Raw genomic sequence first — 17,014 nt, 5'->3', positions numbered from 1 at the left:
CGCGGCGGCGGGGGAAGCCGGAGCCGGAGCGGTTTCAGAGACCTTTATTAGGAATTTGCTACAGGCTGGGTTCGAACTCCAAATTAGCCTCCCAGCGAGTCAGTTCCTGGGGGATCCAGCGCCGGTGGCCTCCCAGCGCGGCGGGGGATCGCTGCGGTCGGCGCGGTCAGCTTGGCCACGGAGCGCACACCCGAGCTGTCGGCCGTGCGGACCCTTGGCGGGGCGGCTCCGCGGCCCCGGCCCTGAGCGCGCGGCGAGGCGCGGGGCGGGGCCGGCGGACGCCATCGCGTCGCTACGGGCCGGCGGCAGCGGCGGCCTGGTCAGGACGGCCGCGGCGTCCTCGCCGCTCTTCGCTCGCCCACGGCAGCCGGGCCCTCGCCCAGTCCCCCGCCTGGTCCCCCACGGCGGCGCGCGCGGCCAGGTTGGGCGGGGCGGGTTCCGGGGATGAGGAGGCGGCGGCGCGCCGAGACGATGCTCCGGAGCTGAAGAGACGCCGGCACACGGCGCGGCGGCCGAGCGCAGCGCCGACCCGCGGGATGGCTCAGCCGGCGGGCCCGGCGGGCGGCGGGGAGCCCCGGGCGGAGCCGGCGGGCGGCGAGGGGCCTCCGGACTCCGGGGCAGCTGGCGGCCCGCCGGACGCGCTGAGCCTGGAGGAGATCCTGCGGCTCTACAACCAGCCCATCAACGAGGAGCAGGCGTGGGCCGTGTGCTACCAGTGCTGCGGCTCCCTGCGCGCCGCGGACGCCGGCCGCCGCCAGCCCCGTCGCCGCGTGCGCTCAGCCGCGCAGATCCGCGTCTGGAGGGACGGCACCGTCACCCTGGCGCCCGACGACGCGGGAGAGCCGCCCCCCGCCACGGGTGAGGCCGCCGACCTGCGACTCCACCGAGACCCCTCTCCGCGGCCCCTTTTCCCTGGACGCCCCCGGCCAGGCCCTTCCGCCCCGCGACCCCCACCTCCCATGGGAGGACCCCCCCCCTGCGGCCCCATTTTTCTCCCTCGTCTTCCTGGGCCCTGCCCTTCAGCTGTGCGCCCCCCACCTCCGACAGGAGGACCCCCACCGCGTCCCCCCTTTTCCCTCGCAATGCCTGGGCCCTGCCCTTCCGCCCGGCGAACGCCCACCTCCCCAGGGAGAGCCGGGAGGAGCAGGGCCTGGGGCCGGCGGGGGGCGGGGGGTGGTGGTGCTGGCCCTGTGGGCTAGCCGGGGCTCCACGTAGGTCAGAACAGGGGCTGGGGGGACGGGCAGCGGCACAAAGAGGGGTTGTGAAGAGGGCGTCCGGGCGGGCCTGCGCCCCCCGAGTAGGGCCGCGGACCTCCCCAAGGTGCTGGTAATTGCACAGACTGTCATAGGACAGCTGCCCCCGTCTTGTTTGGGAAATGGAGTGGGTTGGGTCCTTTTCATGATAAGCTATGTATACATACTTACATGCCAGGGCTGTTTACTTGGGATGTGGTAGGTGCTAGGAAAGGTTCACGTGAGATCTCGTCAAGGATAGTTAATTCTGCTGTCAGGAAAATTACACCTTTCGGAATGAGTAGTCAGCTAATAGTATTTTTTTTTTTAAATTTGGTAACAAATTGCTTCAGTTTGGAAATATAAAAAGCCCCGAAGAGAATGTTGCTATTTTGGGAGAAACAGGAGGAGACGAAATAATGATTTCTAGCTCTTGAAAGTTAAAAATACCATTTACCTGTGTGTTAAAATTTGTTGCAATGAGAAAACAGGCTTGTCAAGTCAAAAGTTGACAGGATCTCAGATAAACATAAAATGGGTTTTAGTTAGGTTATTGTCCAATGTAAATTCTTCAAGATTATCACCTACACATTATTATGTAGTTAGCGCTTACTCAGAGAGGTAATGATGATGAGGGGATTGATAATAGGTTTCTGCTATCAGTTTTTATATATTTCAGTCTTTTGAGAGGCAAGTATATTAAAAACATAGAGAAATAATCCGCCCTCACTTTTAGAAAGTTGATGGAAATGTCACAATGCTTAAGGTGAAAGATGTAATTCATTAGTCAATAAAATGACATTTAATCCAAATCCTTATCTAAATTGATTAAAATAAAAAGCGTTCAAGATTTTAGTTATCAATTCTTTCACTTCCGATAAACATTAAAGTGTGTGTGTCAGGTAAATGCATTTTAGAACTTTGACTTATTTAAATCTATTCTTCATAATTCTCTGGAAATTATTTTATTATTATAGTTTTTAGTTTGATGTGTTTATTTTTTAAAGTTGGACTTAATGTTAGTGGGAAATACTTGGTATTATAATTTATTTATAGTGTATTAACATGATATGCAAAGATATGCTTTGAGGCAAAGCAGTGCCTTGAAATCTGGCATTTCAAGGGGGAAAATGGTTGTGTGTAACCCTCTTTTAGAAGCGGCATTCATAGTGTTGACTTCTGGAAGGAATAAACACGAGTTCACTTTCTTTTTCCTGAACTTAATCCCAGAAGAGTGTGTGGTTAGAGTTATGCTTATGGACCTACGAGTCGTTTAGTTGTCAAGACAGATGTATTCTGGCAGTAGTTAAAAAAAAAAAAATCAGAATCTCATGTTGAAATGAATTATTGGTTTTTTTTGTATGATTAGTATGAGTAATAATATCTTGACCTCAGTGTAATACTCTGTCTTCTTGGAGAGAATAGTAGTTTCCCTGCAATCCATCCTCTTCCTTGGTTTGACTCATGATCTCTGCTACCAGTTGTTGAGAGAGAGCCCAACCAAAGTTGTTGATACAGTCTTGAGCATCTTAGGCTTGATCAATTACAAATCTTTAGGAAGTTCTTACTAACCTATTGCTTATGTTAGTTTATTTCCTCCTAGGATTTAAGAGCAGTTGCATGGTTACAGAAGGCACAGAAGTGTCTTCTGAACACTTCATCTTGATTCTTAAAAATACTGAATAATTTAGTTCTGTGCACATATATAAATTCTATTTTTAAGAAAAAATGTTAATCTTGACACCTCGATTCTAAGAAGTACTTTTTCACTGTAGGATGTTTCATAGGATTGTATGTAGTCGGCATTCAACAGCATTTATATTTTCACATGGTTTATCTGTTGAGTTATTTCCAGATGGAGGCTTAGGGGATTTAAGGGACTTGCTTATATTCATATTGATGACTTTGAATCAAATCCAGGTCTTTTAACCTCTAGACTTAGAAACAGATTTGGTGCAAATTTGGGTCCTTATGTTCCTCCCCTTCCTAGCTGAGTGACCTTGAATAAGTTCCTTAACCTCCCTTAATTACTGAGTTAAAGACACTTAAGCTCTGCATATACAATCACTGTGAGTCCAGCCTCCTCATCTGTAAAATGAGAATAGATCACTTTTTCATGTGAGACCACTTAAGTGAGACGATACATGTGAAGTGACTAAAGGCTTGTTATGTAGCCGATACTGGCTAAGTTCTGGTTTGCTTTCCCCCTAATTCTCTGTCCTTTTGTGCCACTGTTGTGCCTGTGGTCCTGCTGTTCTACATTTTTATTCGAAATTGGGAACACATATTTTGAGTCAGGGTCTCTCGTTCTTATTTTGGCTAAATAATTCAGTATGGGGCTGCCCTGGGCCTGTATAGGATGTTCAGCAGCATCCCTGGTCTCTACCCATTGGATGCCAGTAACTACCCATCCCCTCCCCCAAGTCATGAAAGTCAACAAAGTCCCTGGACATGGCCAAATTTCCCCTGGGGGAACAAAGTCCTTCCCTGTTGGGAACTACAGGTCTAGCAGATGATGGGTGGTACACAGGGTTGTGTTCAGTGTGGAGAATTGGATCCTGGCTATGATCCTCGAGTGAGTGAGTTCTGGAGTTGGCCAGTGTTTCCTCTGCGGCTGAGTTGAATGAACAAGTGGTATCGCTCCACTCAGTCCCATAGAAAGAAATAACCTCTCACTGCTTTCTTGACTTGTTTGGGGGTTGAGGGTAGTAGTAATTGATTTTAGTTCTTGTTTACTTTTAACAGTGTTTACCTTTAACAGTTCTCGTTAAAACCGTTTTACAGTGTTGATCCAGAATGTTCATATTCAGTTTGAATTAAATTAGGCATACCTTTAAGAGAAATAGGAATATGATGAAAGATGTGGAAGGCAGGGAGATGAGACCAAAATGGGAAGAAGACAGTGAAGAACAAGTCATTTTATTTAGCATTATACTTGATTATAATCAAGTGCCATATACTAACATGGCCACAGAAGCACTGTGATCAAGGATTGAAGGAGATCAAAAGGAGAAATTAGTTCTTCAGAGGATATCTTAAGAGCAAAAATGATTACATTATGATATTGCGTCTTAAGCAGCACGTTTTATGAAGCGTTTCTGTGATGGCAAAAGGAAACATTGCTTAGAATCAAGAGGGCTTATGATTCGTCTTAGGTGTCTAACTTAACATTTTTATTTTCCTTAATGTTTATGTACTTATAATAAATCTTACGGCTTTATAAAAGTTTCTTATATGCAGGTTGATGGGATTTTTGCTTTCACACCTTTAATTAACAAGTTAAAAACACTCAGGCTCTGCATATACACAGCCTGCTTGCTCTTTGTCACCACTGTGCCTCATTGGCATTTGGAACGCATGTTATTATACACATTATTTAAGAAGTAGTCATTGATGGAATTTGGGTTATATTCCAGACCTTCGCAAGGTTAGAACTCTTTTTTCCTGGAATGCCACAGAATTATTAACAACAATAGTATTCCTGCTTGGAACCACGGTATGCTCTCAGCAGCCTCTTGGGCCATAATACCCATCTGGCAAAAATAGCTTGTTTCAGATTTTGATTTCAAAATCTTTGATGTATCTTTAATGTTAGATGTATAAAGAATATTTAAAAAATTGTGACCGCATCTTGATTTAAAATAATCTTGGATTGGTAATAGGTTCCTGGGAAGAACAATGAAAGCCTGCGTGCATACTAATAAAGGCATCTTGGTATAGAGAACATTTGGGCGTTGTTTGGGATTTGAAAAGAGGACATGATCAGTCAAGCTTCTCAGTAAGTTTCATGCTAATTTGGTGGGAGAAATGATCTTGAAAAAATAGCCTATTTGATTTTAAAGAGAGAACAAATACTTGTGGAGAAGGTTGAAATTAGTGAAAACATGTTTTAAAACACGAATTCTTGTTCATTCTTGGTATAAATCTTGAGTGTTAACATCCTGATTATTAAATGAAAGGAATATTTGAGATTTATGTATTATGTGTCCAGGGTAGAGTCTGGGGGTGAATGATGGTATTAGGGGTTGGTAAAATGTCTTATCAAGTGTAGTAATATGTAAGAATTATTCCATTTGTACAATACCTCCCAATATGTTGGGCTAATTAAAATTTAACAACATGCAGGGATGCCTGGGTGGCTCAGTCTGTTGAATGTCTGCCTTTGGCTCGGGTCATGATATCAGGGTCCTGTGTTCAAGCCCTACGTTGGACTCCCTGCTCAGTAGGGATCTGCTTCTCCCTCTTCCCTGGCCCCCTTACCCCATTCATGCCCTCTTCCTTTCTCTCTCTCTCAAATAAATCAATACAATATTTTTTAAAAAATGCACTGAGTTCCTACCGTGTGCAAGCAATGTTCAAGTTTCTGTAATATAAAGATAAAAAGTTCTAGTCATGGAAGAAGAGAAATAAAACATAAACACAGCCATAAGTCTACCATGAAGCTAATGCAGCTTCAACTCTGATCCTACTCATTTACATAGGCTGCTTCTAGGCCCCTGCACACAATACGCGCAGATGGTCATTTGCAAAATTAAGGTATTTTAGCCATAACTGGTAAGATTGCTGTCACTTTTGACTCCATTTTACCCTCCAGTGTACTTCTAGTTGTGTTGTGTTGTGTTGTGTGGGAGTAGCCACAGACATTTCTGGGAAAATTTTTGAAATCATGCTTTGTGGTTTGTATCTGTTTTTCTGCCCTATGCAAAGGAAAACAGTGGAGTTTAGTCCTATACAGATATGGGTATGTAAGTAATTGGGACTTTGTTGGGAAGCTGTTAGCTTCACCAAGGCTTTTGACTCAACTTTGAAAGAAAACAATTATTGGTCTACCAGGGACTGTATGTTGGTAAGAGGTGATAAGTCACACTCTGCCTGTTTTATTTGTATGGTCAAAATCACTTTCCTTCATCATAAATTCTATAAAAGGGCAACAGTTCCCATCCCACTTTCATAATATTGTCATTAGAGCCATATTATGTTTTTCAGTTGCTTCCTGTTGGCTAAGTAGAAAAAAGAGAAACTGTTCTCTTCCAGATATTTGTTTAAAATTGTGAGGAAAATATTGCCTATTGCCAAGTATAGTGGGTTTTTTGGAGTAATTTTTTTATTTTGAGATAATTTTAGTTTTACAGAAAAGTTGCAAAGATAGCACAGGAAATTCCTCACCCAGTTCTCCTAATGTTAGCATCTTATACTAGTGTGGTGTATTTGTCAAAACTAAGAAGCCAGCATTGGCACATTACTATTAACTTCAGACTTCGTTTGGAACTATTAACCTTGGACTAGTTAACTTTGGACTTCGTATTTCTATGAATGTCCTTTTCCTGTTTCACAAATCCATCCAGAATACCATATTGTATTTAGTTCTCATGTCTCTTCTGGTCTGTTATGATTTCTTACACTTTCCTTGTTTCCCCTAACTTGACAATCTTGAGTACTGGTCAGGGGTTTTGTAGACTGTCCTTCCGTTTAGGTTTGCCTGATGTTTTCTTTTTTTTTTTTTTTTTTTAAGATTTATTTATTTGACAGAGAGAAATCACAAGTAGACAGAGAGGCAGCCAGAGAGAGAGAGAGAGAGGGAAGCAAGCTCCCTGCTGAGCAGAGAGCTCGATGCGGAACCCGATCCCAGGACCCTGAGATCATGACCCGAGCCGAAGGCAGCGGCTTAATCCACTGAGCCACCCAGGCGCCCCTGCCTGATGTTTTCTTAACTAGACTGGGGTTATGTGTTTGGGCAAGGAATTACCACTAAGGGCAAGGCTCCTCTCATCACATAGGATTGGGACCCAGTACATCCACATGGTACCACTGGTGATGTGCACCTTTGTTTGCCAGGTTTTTTTTGCTAAAGAGTTACTGTTTTTACCTTTTTTATATTCTCTTCTTTGGAAAGGAGTCATTAAGTCCAGCCTGCAATGGAGAAGGTGGCCTCCTCTAGGAGAGATGAATTAATATTGTTATTATTACTTAATCTTTTATGAATTAATTTTAATATAATTTAATATTATTGCTTAATATTATTTGGAATTCTTCCATAAGGAAGATTTGTCTCCTCCCCCCGTTTACTTATTTATTTCTATCATTCTGGGATCGTGTATACTTTAGACTTTGTTATTCATTACCGTGTTATTTTTTTGCTCAGATTGTTCCAACTGTGGCCAGTGGGAGCTCCCTTTAGGTTGGCTCCTGTGCCCCCCCACCTTTTTTTTATTTTTAAAGATTTTATTTATTTATTTATTTGGGAGAAAGATCGAGAGAGCACAAGTAGGGGGAGCAGCAGAAGGAGAGGGAGAAGTGGGCTGGAATCATGACCTGAGCTGAAGGCAGCCACATAACTGCTTAACTGACTGAGCCTGAGCCACCCAATCGCTTTCCTGTGTGCCTTTGATATCCAGCCATCCTTTTGTGTTTTTGAGCACGTCTTGACTTCCTGGCACTACAAGATGCTTTAAGGCTTACGATGTGTATTTTTTGTCACAGTCCTACAATCAGACTTAACTCTAAGGAGTTCAGCACTGGTTATGCTTGTTGATACTGGGGTGGTTTTTCATATGCAAGAAGAATTGAAATATTTCGAGGTTTAGTTATTTTTGATGTTCAAACTTTGTTGGATTTATGAAGTATCTCTTTCTGGTATCTCACTTTTATGGGCCTGCCTACCATGCTCATCCTTTCAACAGTTATGTAATGAATACCATAGAGCCAAGTTGAATAGAGAGGTAAAGAGAGAGCAGTCTGTACACACTGTTTATCAGAAGAGAGAGATACCTGGGAATGAAAGCCAGAGCAGCCTATATTGGGGATATCAATTGGATATACTAGTCCTGAGGGGAGGTCAGTGAAATGTGGCCTAGACTCAAGTGTGGATTGACTGAGGTATGTAGATGGTCAAGAACTGGTTTGGACAATCTTGTGGTCATCGGCCTTCCTCTTAAAAGCACTTGTGGATACTCTGGGCTAGAGGTGTCCCTAAAGCTGCAGTAGAACCCTGAAGAATGTTGGTGATCAGCCACATTTGAAATAGTTCCCCATTTTGTAGACATACATTTTCATTACTGCTCTGCAGTATAGCATGTGGATAAATTATACTCTTGTGATATGCTCACAAAAGGTCTTAACCAAACAAAAGAGATGAAAACTAAATTATCATTGGGTAAATGGTTCTTGTTTTTGGCCAACTATTTCAGACTGTTGCATGGGATCATGAATACTTTAAGGACCAGAAAAATACTGATTTATATAAAGCAATGCAAACTTATTGGGAAAGCTAGTAATATTTTCCCTAATTCAAACTTCTATCTACACAAAAGTTATTTTAAGTAGTAGTATAACAGGGTCAAGATAAGGTAAGATCTGTTTATTCATGCATTGAATTTATTGGGCTTATCTGGTTCAGCCTTTGCCCTTCTCAGATCAATATCTCACTGGCATTCTATTGATTTTTAAGTGTATGAAGGATAAACATTCCATGACATCCTGTTGTCTTTTGCTGCTGGTATTGCCCTTATCATATAAAGAAAATATACTGTTAAGAAGATGTCCCATCAAATTTTTAAGGAATTTAAGCAAATTTCAACTAGTTGTGTAAGAGTTCAACAGTATTTTTTTGTTTAAGCACAATTCATGTAACTACATGAAATGTAGTACATTTCTCATGTACATGAGAGTTCAGTAGGTTTTTTTTTGTTTTAGTGATGATAGCCTGGTAATGAAATGTTGGTTAGGATTTCTTAAACATTTTTTTGGTATCTTGTATTAATTCAGTCTTTGGCCACTTTTCTTATGTCTAAAAAAATAATTTCTTTTGACATTTCCTTCTCAAAACTTATGTTTTTGGCCGTTTCCCAGTTTTTCACAAATTTTTCCTTTTTTTGGAAGTTCAGCATACCTACAGAAAGGTGCACAAATCATTAGTGATACAACCATGTAAACACCAAGCTGACTTTGAACAAAGGAGCATTACAAGTAGGCCACACGTCTTCCACATATATAATCGTCTTAGTTTTTATCACCACGGATTGGGTTTACTTGCCTGTAAACTTTGTATGTATATAATCTTACAATATGTATTTTTTGTGTCTAGCTTCTTTTGTTCAACATTATGTTTGTGAGATAAATTACTTGTTATTGCATGTAGCTCTAGTTTGTTTCATTGCTGATGGTATTCAGTTGTATGAAAATACCAGAATTGGTTTACCCGGCCTGCTATGGATGGTCATATGAATTGTTTAGTGTTTTAGCTATTATTTTAAATAACACCGCTATAAACTCTCTTGAATATACATATGCACTTCTGGTAGGTATATATCTAGTAAAATTGCTGGATTGTTGCACGTCCCTTAAGTTTTAGAAAGTATTGCCAAGTAGTTTTCCAAAGTGGTTTTTCAGGTCTTATTAGCAATGTGTCTGTTGTACCACATCCACCATACTATTTGGTGATGTCATTAAAGAGAAGAGTTTACCTATTTTTGGAGGGTATGTAATGGTACATATCTCATAATGGTTTTGAGTTGCATTTATGTGATGGCTGATCATGTTGAGTGCCTTTTCATATGTTTATTGGCCATTATGATATCTCTTTTGTGAAATTCCTGTTCAGGTCTTTTGACTATTTGTCTACTATTTTCTTTCTCTTTTTTTTATTATTAACATATATTATTTGATTCAGGGTTACAGGTCTGTTTCAGGAGTACAGGTACAGGTTTACAGTACATCAGTCTTTTTTTTTTTTAAGTTTTTTGTTTGTTTGTTTGTTTTTTTGACAGACAGAGATCACAAGTAGGCAGAGAGGCAGACAGAGAGAAGGAAGCAGGCTCCCTGGTGAGCAGAGCTGATGCCAGGACCCTGGGATCATGACATGAGCCGAAGGCAGAGGCTTTAACCCACTGAGCCACCCAGGCACCCCACAGGTCATCAGTCTTACACAACACATAGGGCTCACCACAACACATACCCTCCCCAATGTCCATCACCTAGCCACCCCATCCCCCCCACCTTGCTCCCCTTCAACAATGCTCAGTAGTATTTTTTTCTTATAAGACATAAATTTTACCACTTTAACCATTTAATTAAAGGCATTAATTGTATTCACAGTGTTGTACAACCATCACCATTATTTCTGTTTCCAAAATTTTTCATCACACAAACAGAAACTCTACCCACTAAACAGTAACTGTGTATTCTCAACTTCCCCCAGGCCCTGGTATCCTCTAATTAATTTACATATATATTTTTTGTCTTTTCTTTTATGTTATGATTTTTATATATTCTGAATACAAGCCATTTGCCAGTTATATATATTATAGACATCATCTCCAACTCTGTAGCTTTCCTTTTCATGTTAATGGTATGTTTTAATGAGTAGAAGTTTTGATACCGTGTTTTTATTATCATTGGATTCAAATATCTTTTTTATTTTCTTTGTGATTTCTTTGATTTGTGTATTATTCTGTCCATTTTTACTTATATATGGAGGCTGTATTATCAGGTGCATACCCAATTAAAGTTATGATATCTTCATGGTGGCTTTACCCTTTTATCAATGTGGCTGTAGTCGACATGTATACGGTTATACCAACGTTCCTTTTTTTTAAACACCAGCTTTGTTTGATTAATCTTTGCATGGTGTATTCCTTCCCATAATTTTACTTTCAAGTTTTTAGTATTTTTATATTTAAGGTGTGTCTTTTACAATCAGGATATATTTAGGATTTGTTGTTTATAATATAATGATCCTTGATTTTCATTTTTAAAAAAGATTTTATTTATTTATTTGACAGAGAGAGAGATCACAAGTAGGCGGGGCGAGGTTGTGAGATCATGACCCAAGCCAAAGGCAGAGGCTCAACCCACTGAGCTGTGCAGGTGTCCAATGATCCTTGATTTTAAATTAGATTCCTTATTCTGTTTATATTTGATATAATTACTTGGGTTTTAAAGTATACCATCTTCCTACCTGCTTTCTATTTGTCCCATCAGGTCTGTATTCATTTTCTCTCCCTAACTTTCTTTTTGGTTAAGAATTTTTTTAATTGCTAAAATTTTCTCCTTTTATTAGTTTGCTTATTGTATATTCCCTTACTATTCTGTTAGTTGTTACTTTACAACATGTATTGTTGTATTTTTATTAAAGTATATACAAATTACTTACTGTAGTACTTTCCAGATAGTGCGAAGATCTTAGAACATTCTAACTTCATATATCTCCTTCTGTTGTTTTATGATTGTTGGTGTGTATTTTAGTTTATCATAGATTTTACATATAAGACAATATTTTTGTACAATTTAGTATTCATGTAGATTTTCCCACGTTTGCCCTTTCTGTGTTCTCTGTTTCCTCCTGCATTACTTTCTTCTAGGATCATTTTCCTCTTGTCTGAAGAACTCTTTAATATGTACTTTAGTGCAGATCTACCACTGTTAAATTCACTCAGAATTCAGTCAAAAAGTGGCTTAATTTATTCAGTTGAAAAAAAGGAAAGCTGGTGTAACCATATACATGTCAACTCTAGCCACATTGACAAAGGGTAAAATCACCATGAAGATATTATAACCTTAAATTGGTATGCTCCTAATTAATTAATTTATAGAAGGAGAGAGAGGTGGAAGGAGGGACAGAGGGAGAAGGAGAATCTAAGCAGGCTCCATACCCAGCATGGAGCCCGATGGGGGGGCTCCATCTCATGACCCTGAGATCATGACCTGAGGCAAAATCAAAAGTTAGACACCTAACTGACTGAGCCACTCAGGCACCCCTATTTTGTCCTTCTTTTAACAACAAATTTTAATTAAGATGTAACTTATAGAAAAGTACGAAAATGATGAATTTTCACAATGGGAACACACTCATGCAACTAGTATACAGATCAAGGAACAGAATGTGATTAGTATCCCAGCAGAACTGTCTGTGAACCCTTTCAGTCACCAACCACTTCAAGCGTCACCACTGGTCATGACTTCTGACACCGTAAGTTTTGTCTATATTTGAATGTAGGTGTATAGAATCAAGTAGTAGTATGTTACTTAGTGTCTAACTTTCTTCTCTGAACTTTGTGAGATTGATCCCTGTTGTTGCAAATAGTTGTAGTTTGTTCATTCACAGTTTAGTACCATATTCCCTTGCATGAATAAATATACCATAATTCATCCATGGATGTTTGATTTTTTTGGATTTTAGATTTGGGTATTCAGTTATTGGGAATTATGGATAATGCTGTTGTGAGCATGAGTAAACATGTTTTTTGGTGAACAAATACAGCATTTGAGTATATACCTGAAAGTGGAATTGCTAGTTCATAGTGTATGGGTATTTTCAGTGTTAGTAGATATTGCCAAAAGTTTTCCAAAATGATTGCACCTTGCAAACTTTATTTTATTTTTTAATTTTAATTTTTTAATGGTTTTTGTTTAATTCTAGCTAAAATACAGTGTTATATCAGTTTCCAGTGTACAAATAGTGATTCAGCAGTTCTGTACATTACCTGGTGCTTATCAGGACAAGTGCACTTCTCAGTCCCCATCACTTGTTTAAATTATTTCCCCACACACCTCCCTTGTGTACCTCACAAACTTTAAAAAATTAAAACCAATCTGGGATATTGGTGTAAATTCAATAAGGATTTGACTGGTGTCATTTATATGGAAAGTCTGTATCCCTAATAATAGTGGGATTTGCAGGTCCATATTTAGCTTCTGAAAACTAACTCTCTGTCTTTTTCCCTCATATTTTCCGTTTTCCTCATGGCCTAGTCTTAACTGGAAGCCAAATTTCTCTCTAGTATATTCCTTTAATACCTTGTATTTCTGAGAGATAAAGATGTATATAGGTATAGGTGATGAGTAGGGGCAGAATGCCACACTAACAGTCACTACAGGTTGTCTTATAGTTCTTGTCTTGGTTCCTGGATTTTAGTGATAATACCATATTAGAGGAGTCTCCCATTACACCATTTCATTTATTCATTTCATCAGTACCTGAGTGCCTTCTAAGTGCACTGTACTAGATTTGAAGACACAAAGAAAAATAAAGGGCACCCATGCCTTCAAGCAGATCACAGGTACATAAACTAACATTTACAGTATAGTTGGAGTAATTCTGAAGTAATAGAGGCATGTACAGAAAGCTGTGTGAGCCCAAGGGTGAGGGTACCTGACTGCTGCTATGACAGAAGTCCGGTTTCACAAAGGACACCGGTTTTTTGGAGAGGGCTTGAAGGATGAGCAGTGGGATAAACAGAGGACACTTAGGCAGAAGCAGAAATGTGGAAGAGCTGTTCAAAGAACAGTAGTACTGGATTGTAGACTGGCATTTTTGCTGACGCCCACTTCCCCATACAAAAACAGACACTGTTTAATCGGTCATTGCATCTTTGCTGCTAAATTTATAAGCAGCTTCAGAGTTCTCAGCTGTGTTTCAGTCAGCCACTACCAATTATTTGTGGAATTGGCACGTGAAGTTGAACCTGTTTGTCTTCTTTGCAGTGGGCGTCCACTGTGCCTGGAGCATAGGATGTGTGGGGGAGTGGTGGAGAATGAGGCAGGCCAGAAAGGTATGTTGACTGGGACCAGGTTATGAAGGACATTTTTGTGCCACATTGTTGAGTTTGTATTTTTAGCCTGTATAGGCCGATGGAGAACCATATAAGGGTTTTAAGCCGGAAAATGATGTAAGCAGATTACTCTTTTTGGAAAGATAACCATGGGAGTTTTGGGGACTGAATTGGGTTAAAACAAGGGCAGAGATACCAGTAGGGATTTCATACTATCTTTAGATCTTAGTAGCCTTGAAGTTGCCTAACCAGTTGGGAGTATTTTGGCTCTTCAGATAAGAGATGGTGGAGGTCTGAATGAGGGCAGAAATGGGGAGAAAGAGTCAGATTGAGAATGATCTAGGAAATAGTACAGGACATGGCCCTTTAGTTTTTGGTGTGGGGCTGAGAAAGAGGAAGAATCTTGGAAGGCTCTCAAACTTCCCACCTGGGTGCCTAGTTGCTGGGAAGGCAGGAGAGGCAGCATAGGGTGGGAAGATGATGACTTACACTTGTTAGAAATTAAATTGGCCTGGAAAAAATATTTTTCTAGTGGAGTCATATTTATTCCTACCAAGTTCCTTTGCTCTTTCAGAAGGTTGCAGATCAACTGTTGAATGTCACATGGTAACACAGATACAAGATGTAAGAGTAGGCAGCAGAAGGTGTGGTTTTAATTCTCAGCTCTGACTGTTGTTATTTAACATATTTGGGTAAGTGAATATGGGTGGCAGTTATGGTGCTATGACGTAAGGCACTTGTGTTTAGAGAGAAGTACCTTAGATGCCTCTCTGGCAGGGTTTCTGTTGGCTAGGATGGTCTCATTCATGGTCAGATGCCAGAGGGGGAGAGGAGATTCTAGGGAGAATAACAGTGGTGCCTATGAAATGCATGAAAACCAGAATTCTCTATTTGATAGGAAATACAAAAATGTTTGGGATTGGCACTTGCTACTAGACCTCTTTTTATGATTTAGATGGGGAAGTTCTCCACGTTTTCCTTATTCTTGAATAAAGTGATAGAGTGCTGTGTTCTCAGTGTATTTTTGAGGTCTCATGAAATTTAAGCAATGAATGTTTTAATTAATATCACTCAGGAAAAATTTTAATCTAAATCTACACTGTTTACAAAAAGAACCACAACTTCCATCATCCTGTCCTCTAACACAGGAGTGTCAGGAATGTGGCTTCTGCATTGTCACTCCCTTCTCTTCCCATGGCAAACATTGCTAAATGGTCACGGGTGCCTCCCACCCATACTTGCCCTCACAGCTCTTTTGAGGATAGCATTCTAGACTGTCACTACCATTCAATGTGAACTGGCACAAGAAATGAAACCTTTTTCCTCTACGAGTTTTGAGTGTTGCCAAATTACATAAAATAGACAAATACTTGAGTTTTATTGAAAACTGTTACGCTAAAATTATTTTTTACTGAAGGTACTTGATATTTAATGATATTTGTTCTGTGAGATGATATAAAGTTTAGCTAATTAAGGTTGCTGAATAGAAAAAGAAAAATAACACTAATAATTAAGAAAACATATTTTGTTAAGTTTTATTTATGTAAGTAATCTCTACACCCACCCCCAAGATCAAGAGTCACATGCTTCTCTGATGGACCCAGACTGGCACCCCTAGAAAACATACCTTTAAAACATTCATTTCACAGCAAGATCAGTTATGAATTGGCCACTCTAGTACCATGGAATAGTTTGGGGGGGTTTGGGGCCTGGGCCATATTTACTCCTAGATTAGGGGTGCCATCATGGTAGTGAGGCCTACCCTCATGGCGGGATGGAAATCAGTGGTGTTTGGTGCAGCAGCCAGGCCCCAGAGAATCCACTCATCATCTGATGAGCAAGCAGAGCCAGAAAGGGCAGACAGTAGCTGCAGATAAGAGCCAGTTAGTGGTCTCTGCCTGAGAAGTCTGGTAGTTGGTTTTAGCTACTGATATGAAGTCCAAGGGCTAGACTCTTGTCTCTAGAAAAGTGATGGGCAATAATAAGCCATGTTTTGGGGGGCACCTTCATGGCTCAATTGGTTGAGTCTGAGTCTTGATTTTGGCTCAGGTCATGATCTCTTGGAGATTGACCCCCCACATCTAGCTCTCTGCTGCTGGCCTTGGAGCCTCCTTGGGATTCTCTCCCTCTCACTCTGCATTCCCCAACCCCACAAAAAAATTTAATCCACTTTTCACCAGCTGTTCCAAAAAATGTGATGTCTTTATGCCTCTACACTTCTTTAAAATAATAAGATTATGGTCCAGATCCTATAAAATGTGATCAAATGTATTATTCGTATTGATTAGTCAGGGACTCTTTGTCCTGTTAAGGGGGACATATTTTTTTTCCTTTACCCACATTTATTAGTCATGAGCAGTGGGTAAGTAAACCAAAATGGTACTTAGAAAGTTAGTTTTTAGGGACACCTAGGAGTTAGTTAAGTGTCGGCCTTCGACTTGTTTCACAATCCCAGGGTCCTAGGATCGAGTCCTACCTTGGGCTCCTGAGCAGGGAGCCTCCTTCTCCCTCTCCCTCTGTCTTCCTGTACCCCCCGACCCTCCACCTGTGGCTCATGCTCTCTCTCTGGCTCTCTCTCAAATAAATGAAAAATTAAAAAAAGACAGTTTTTAATATTCCCAAACTTTCCCCACTAGTGCTGGCCCTGTACTTCACTTTGGCATCCATTGTTTCCTAGTCTCTCCCTTACTGAGGTAGGGGAGAATGTAGGACAGCTGGGTGGGTCAGCATCCTGGGTCACTGGTCGCAGTTCTTTGGCCTTCAGTGAGTCATTTCTTTTGTAGAGCTTGAGCCTCCTCAGCTGTAAAAATGAAGATTTTATACCAGCATTGCAATATGTTTGCTCTATATAGAGCAAGTATTGATTAATTATAAGTATTAATGAGATATTTCATTAACAAATTTCTTAGATTTTAAAAGAACATTGTGGGGGTTGATTTGAATGGCATGTTGCTTCTAGAAATGTTCAGGGTAGCTTGGATGTATGCCTTTGTCTTTGACATATTTCTGGCAGAGGTATTTGGAATAGTTCCACTGCTCTTAGCATTTCCCTTAAGGTTGGTGTCTTGTAAAAATAGAAATGACGTTTTCAACCAGAGATGTTCAGGGTAGGGAGCTGAAAAATTATAATAACCAGAATCATTCTTAGAGTGCTGTCAGTTTGAGAGGGAGCACTTGGGAGGTAAGCCAAGGCCCTCAAAGGCCTTCACTGGCAGTCAGAGGAGACCATGGAAC

General features: G+C 40.7%; 1 protein-coding gene across 4 annotated transcripts in view; it reads left to right on the top strand.

Annotated features, from left to right (window-relative positions):
- SPIRE1 (spire type actin nucleation factor 1) overlaps nt 1-17,014 on the top strand; it is a 188,822-nt gene continuing 171,808 nt past the window's right edge. The window contains exon 1 of one of the 4 annotated variants that reach the window (XM_082697378.1): nt 1-858. In XM_082697378.1, the coding sequence (XP_082553504.1) occupies nt 537-858 (322 nt within the window). In that variant the 5' untranslated portion in view covers nt 1-536. The remainder of the gene's footprint in view (nt 859-17,014) is intronic. The other 3 variants (XM_082697379.1, XM_082697380.1, XM_082697381.1) reach the window with 3 other exon arrangements.

This window comes from Mustela nivalis (genome assembly GCF_964662115.1).
Source record: "Mustela nivalis genome assembly, chromosome: 14".
Lineage (NCBI taxonomy): Eukaryota > Metazoa > Chordata > Mammalia > Carnivora > Mustelidae > Mustela > Mustela nivalis.
The sequence above is the reverse complement of the archived record's forward strand: the minus strand, read 5'-3'. Positions and strand labels throughout refer to the sequence as shown.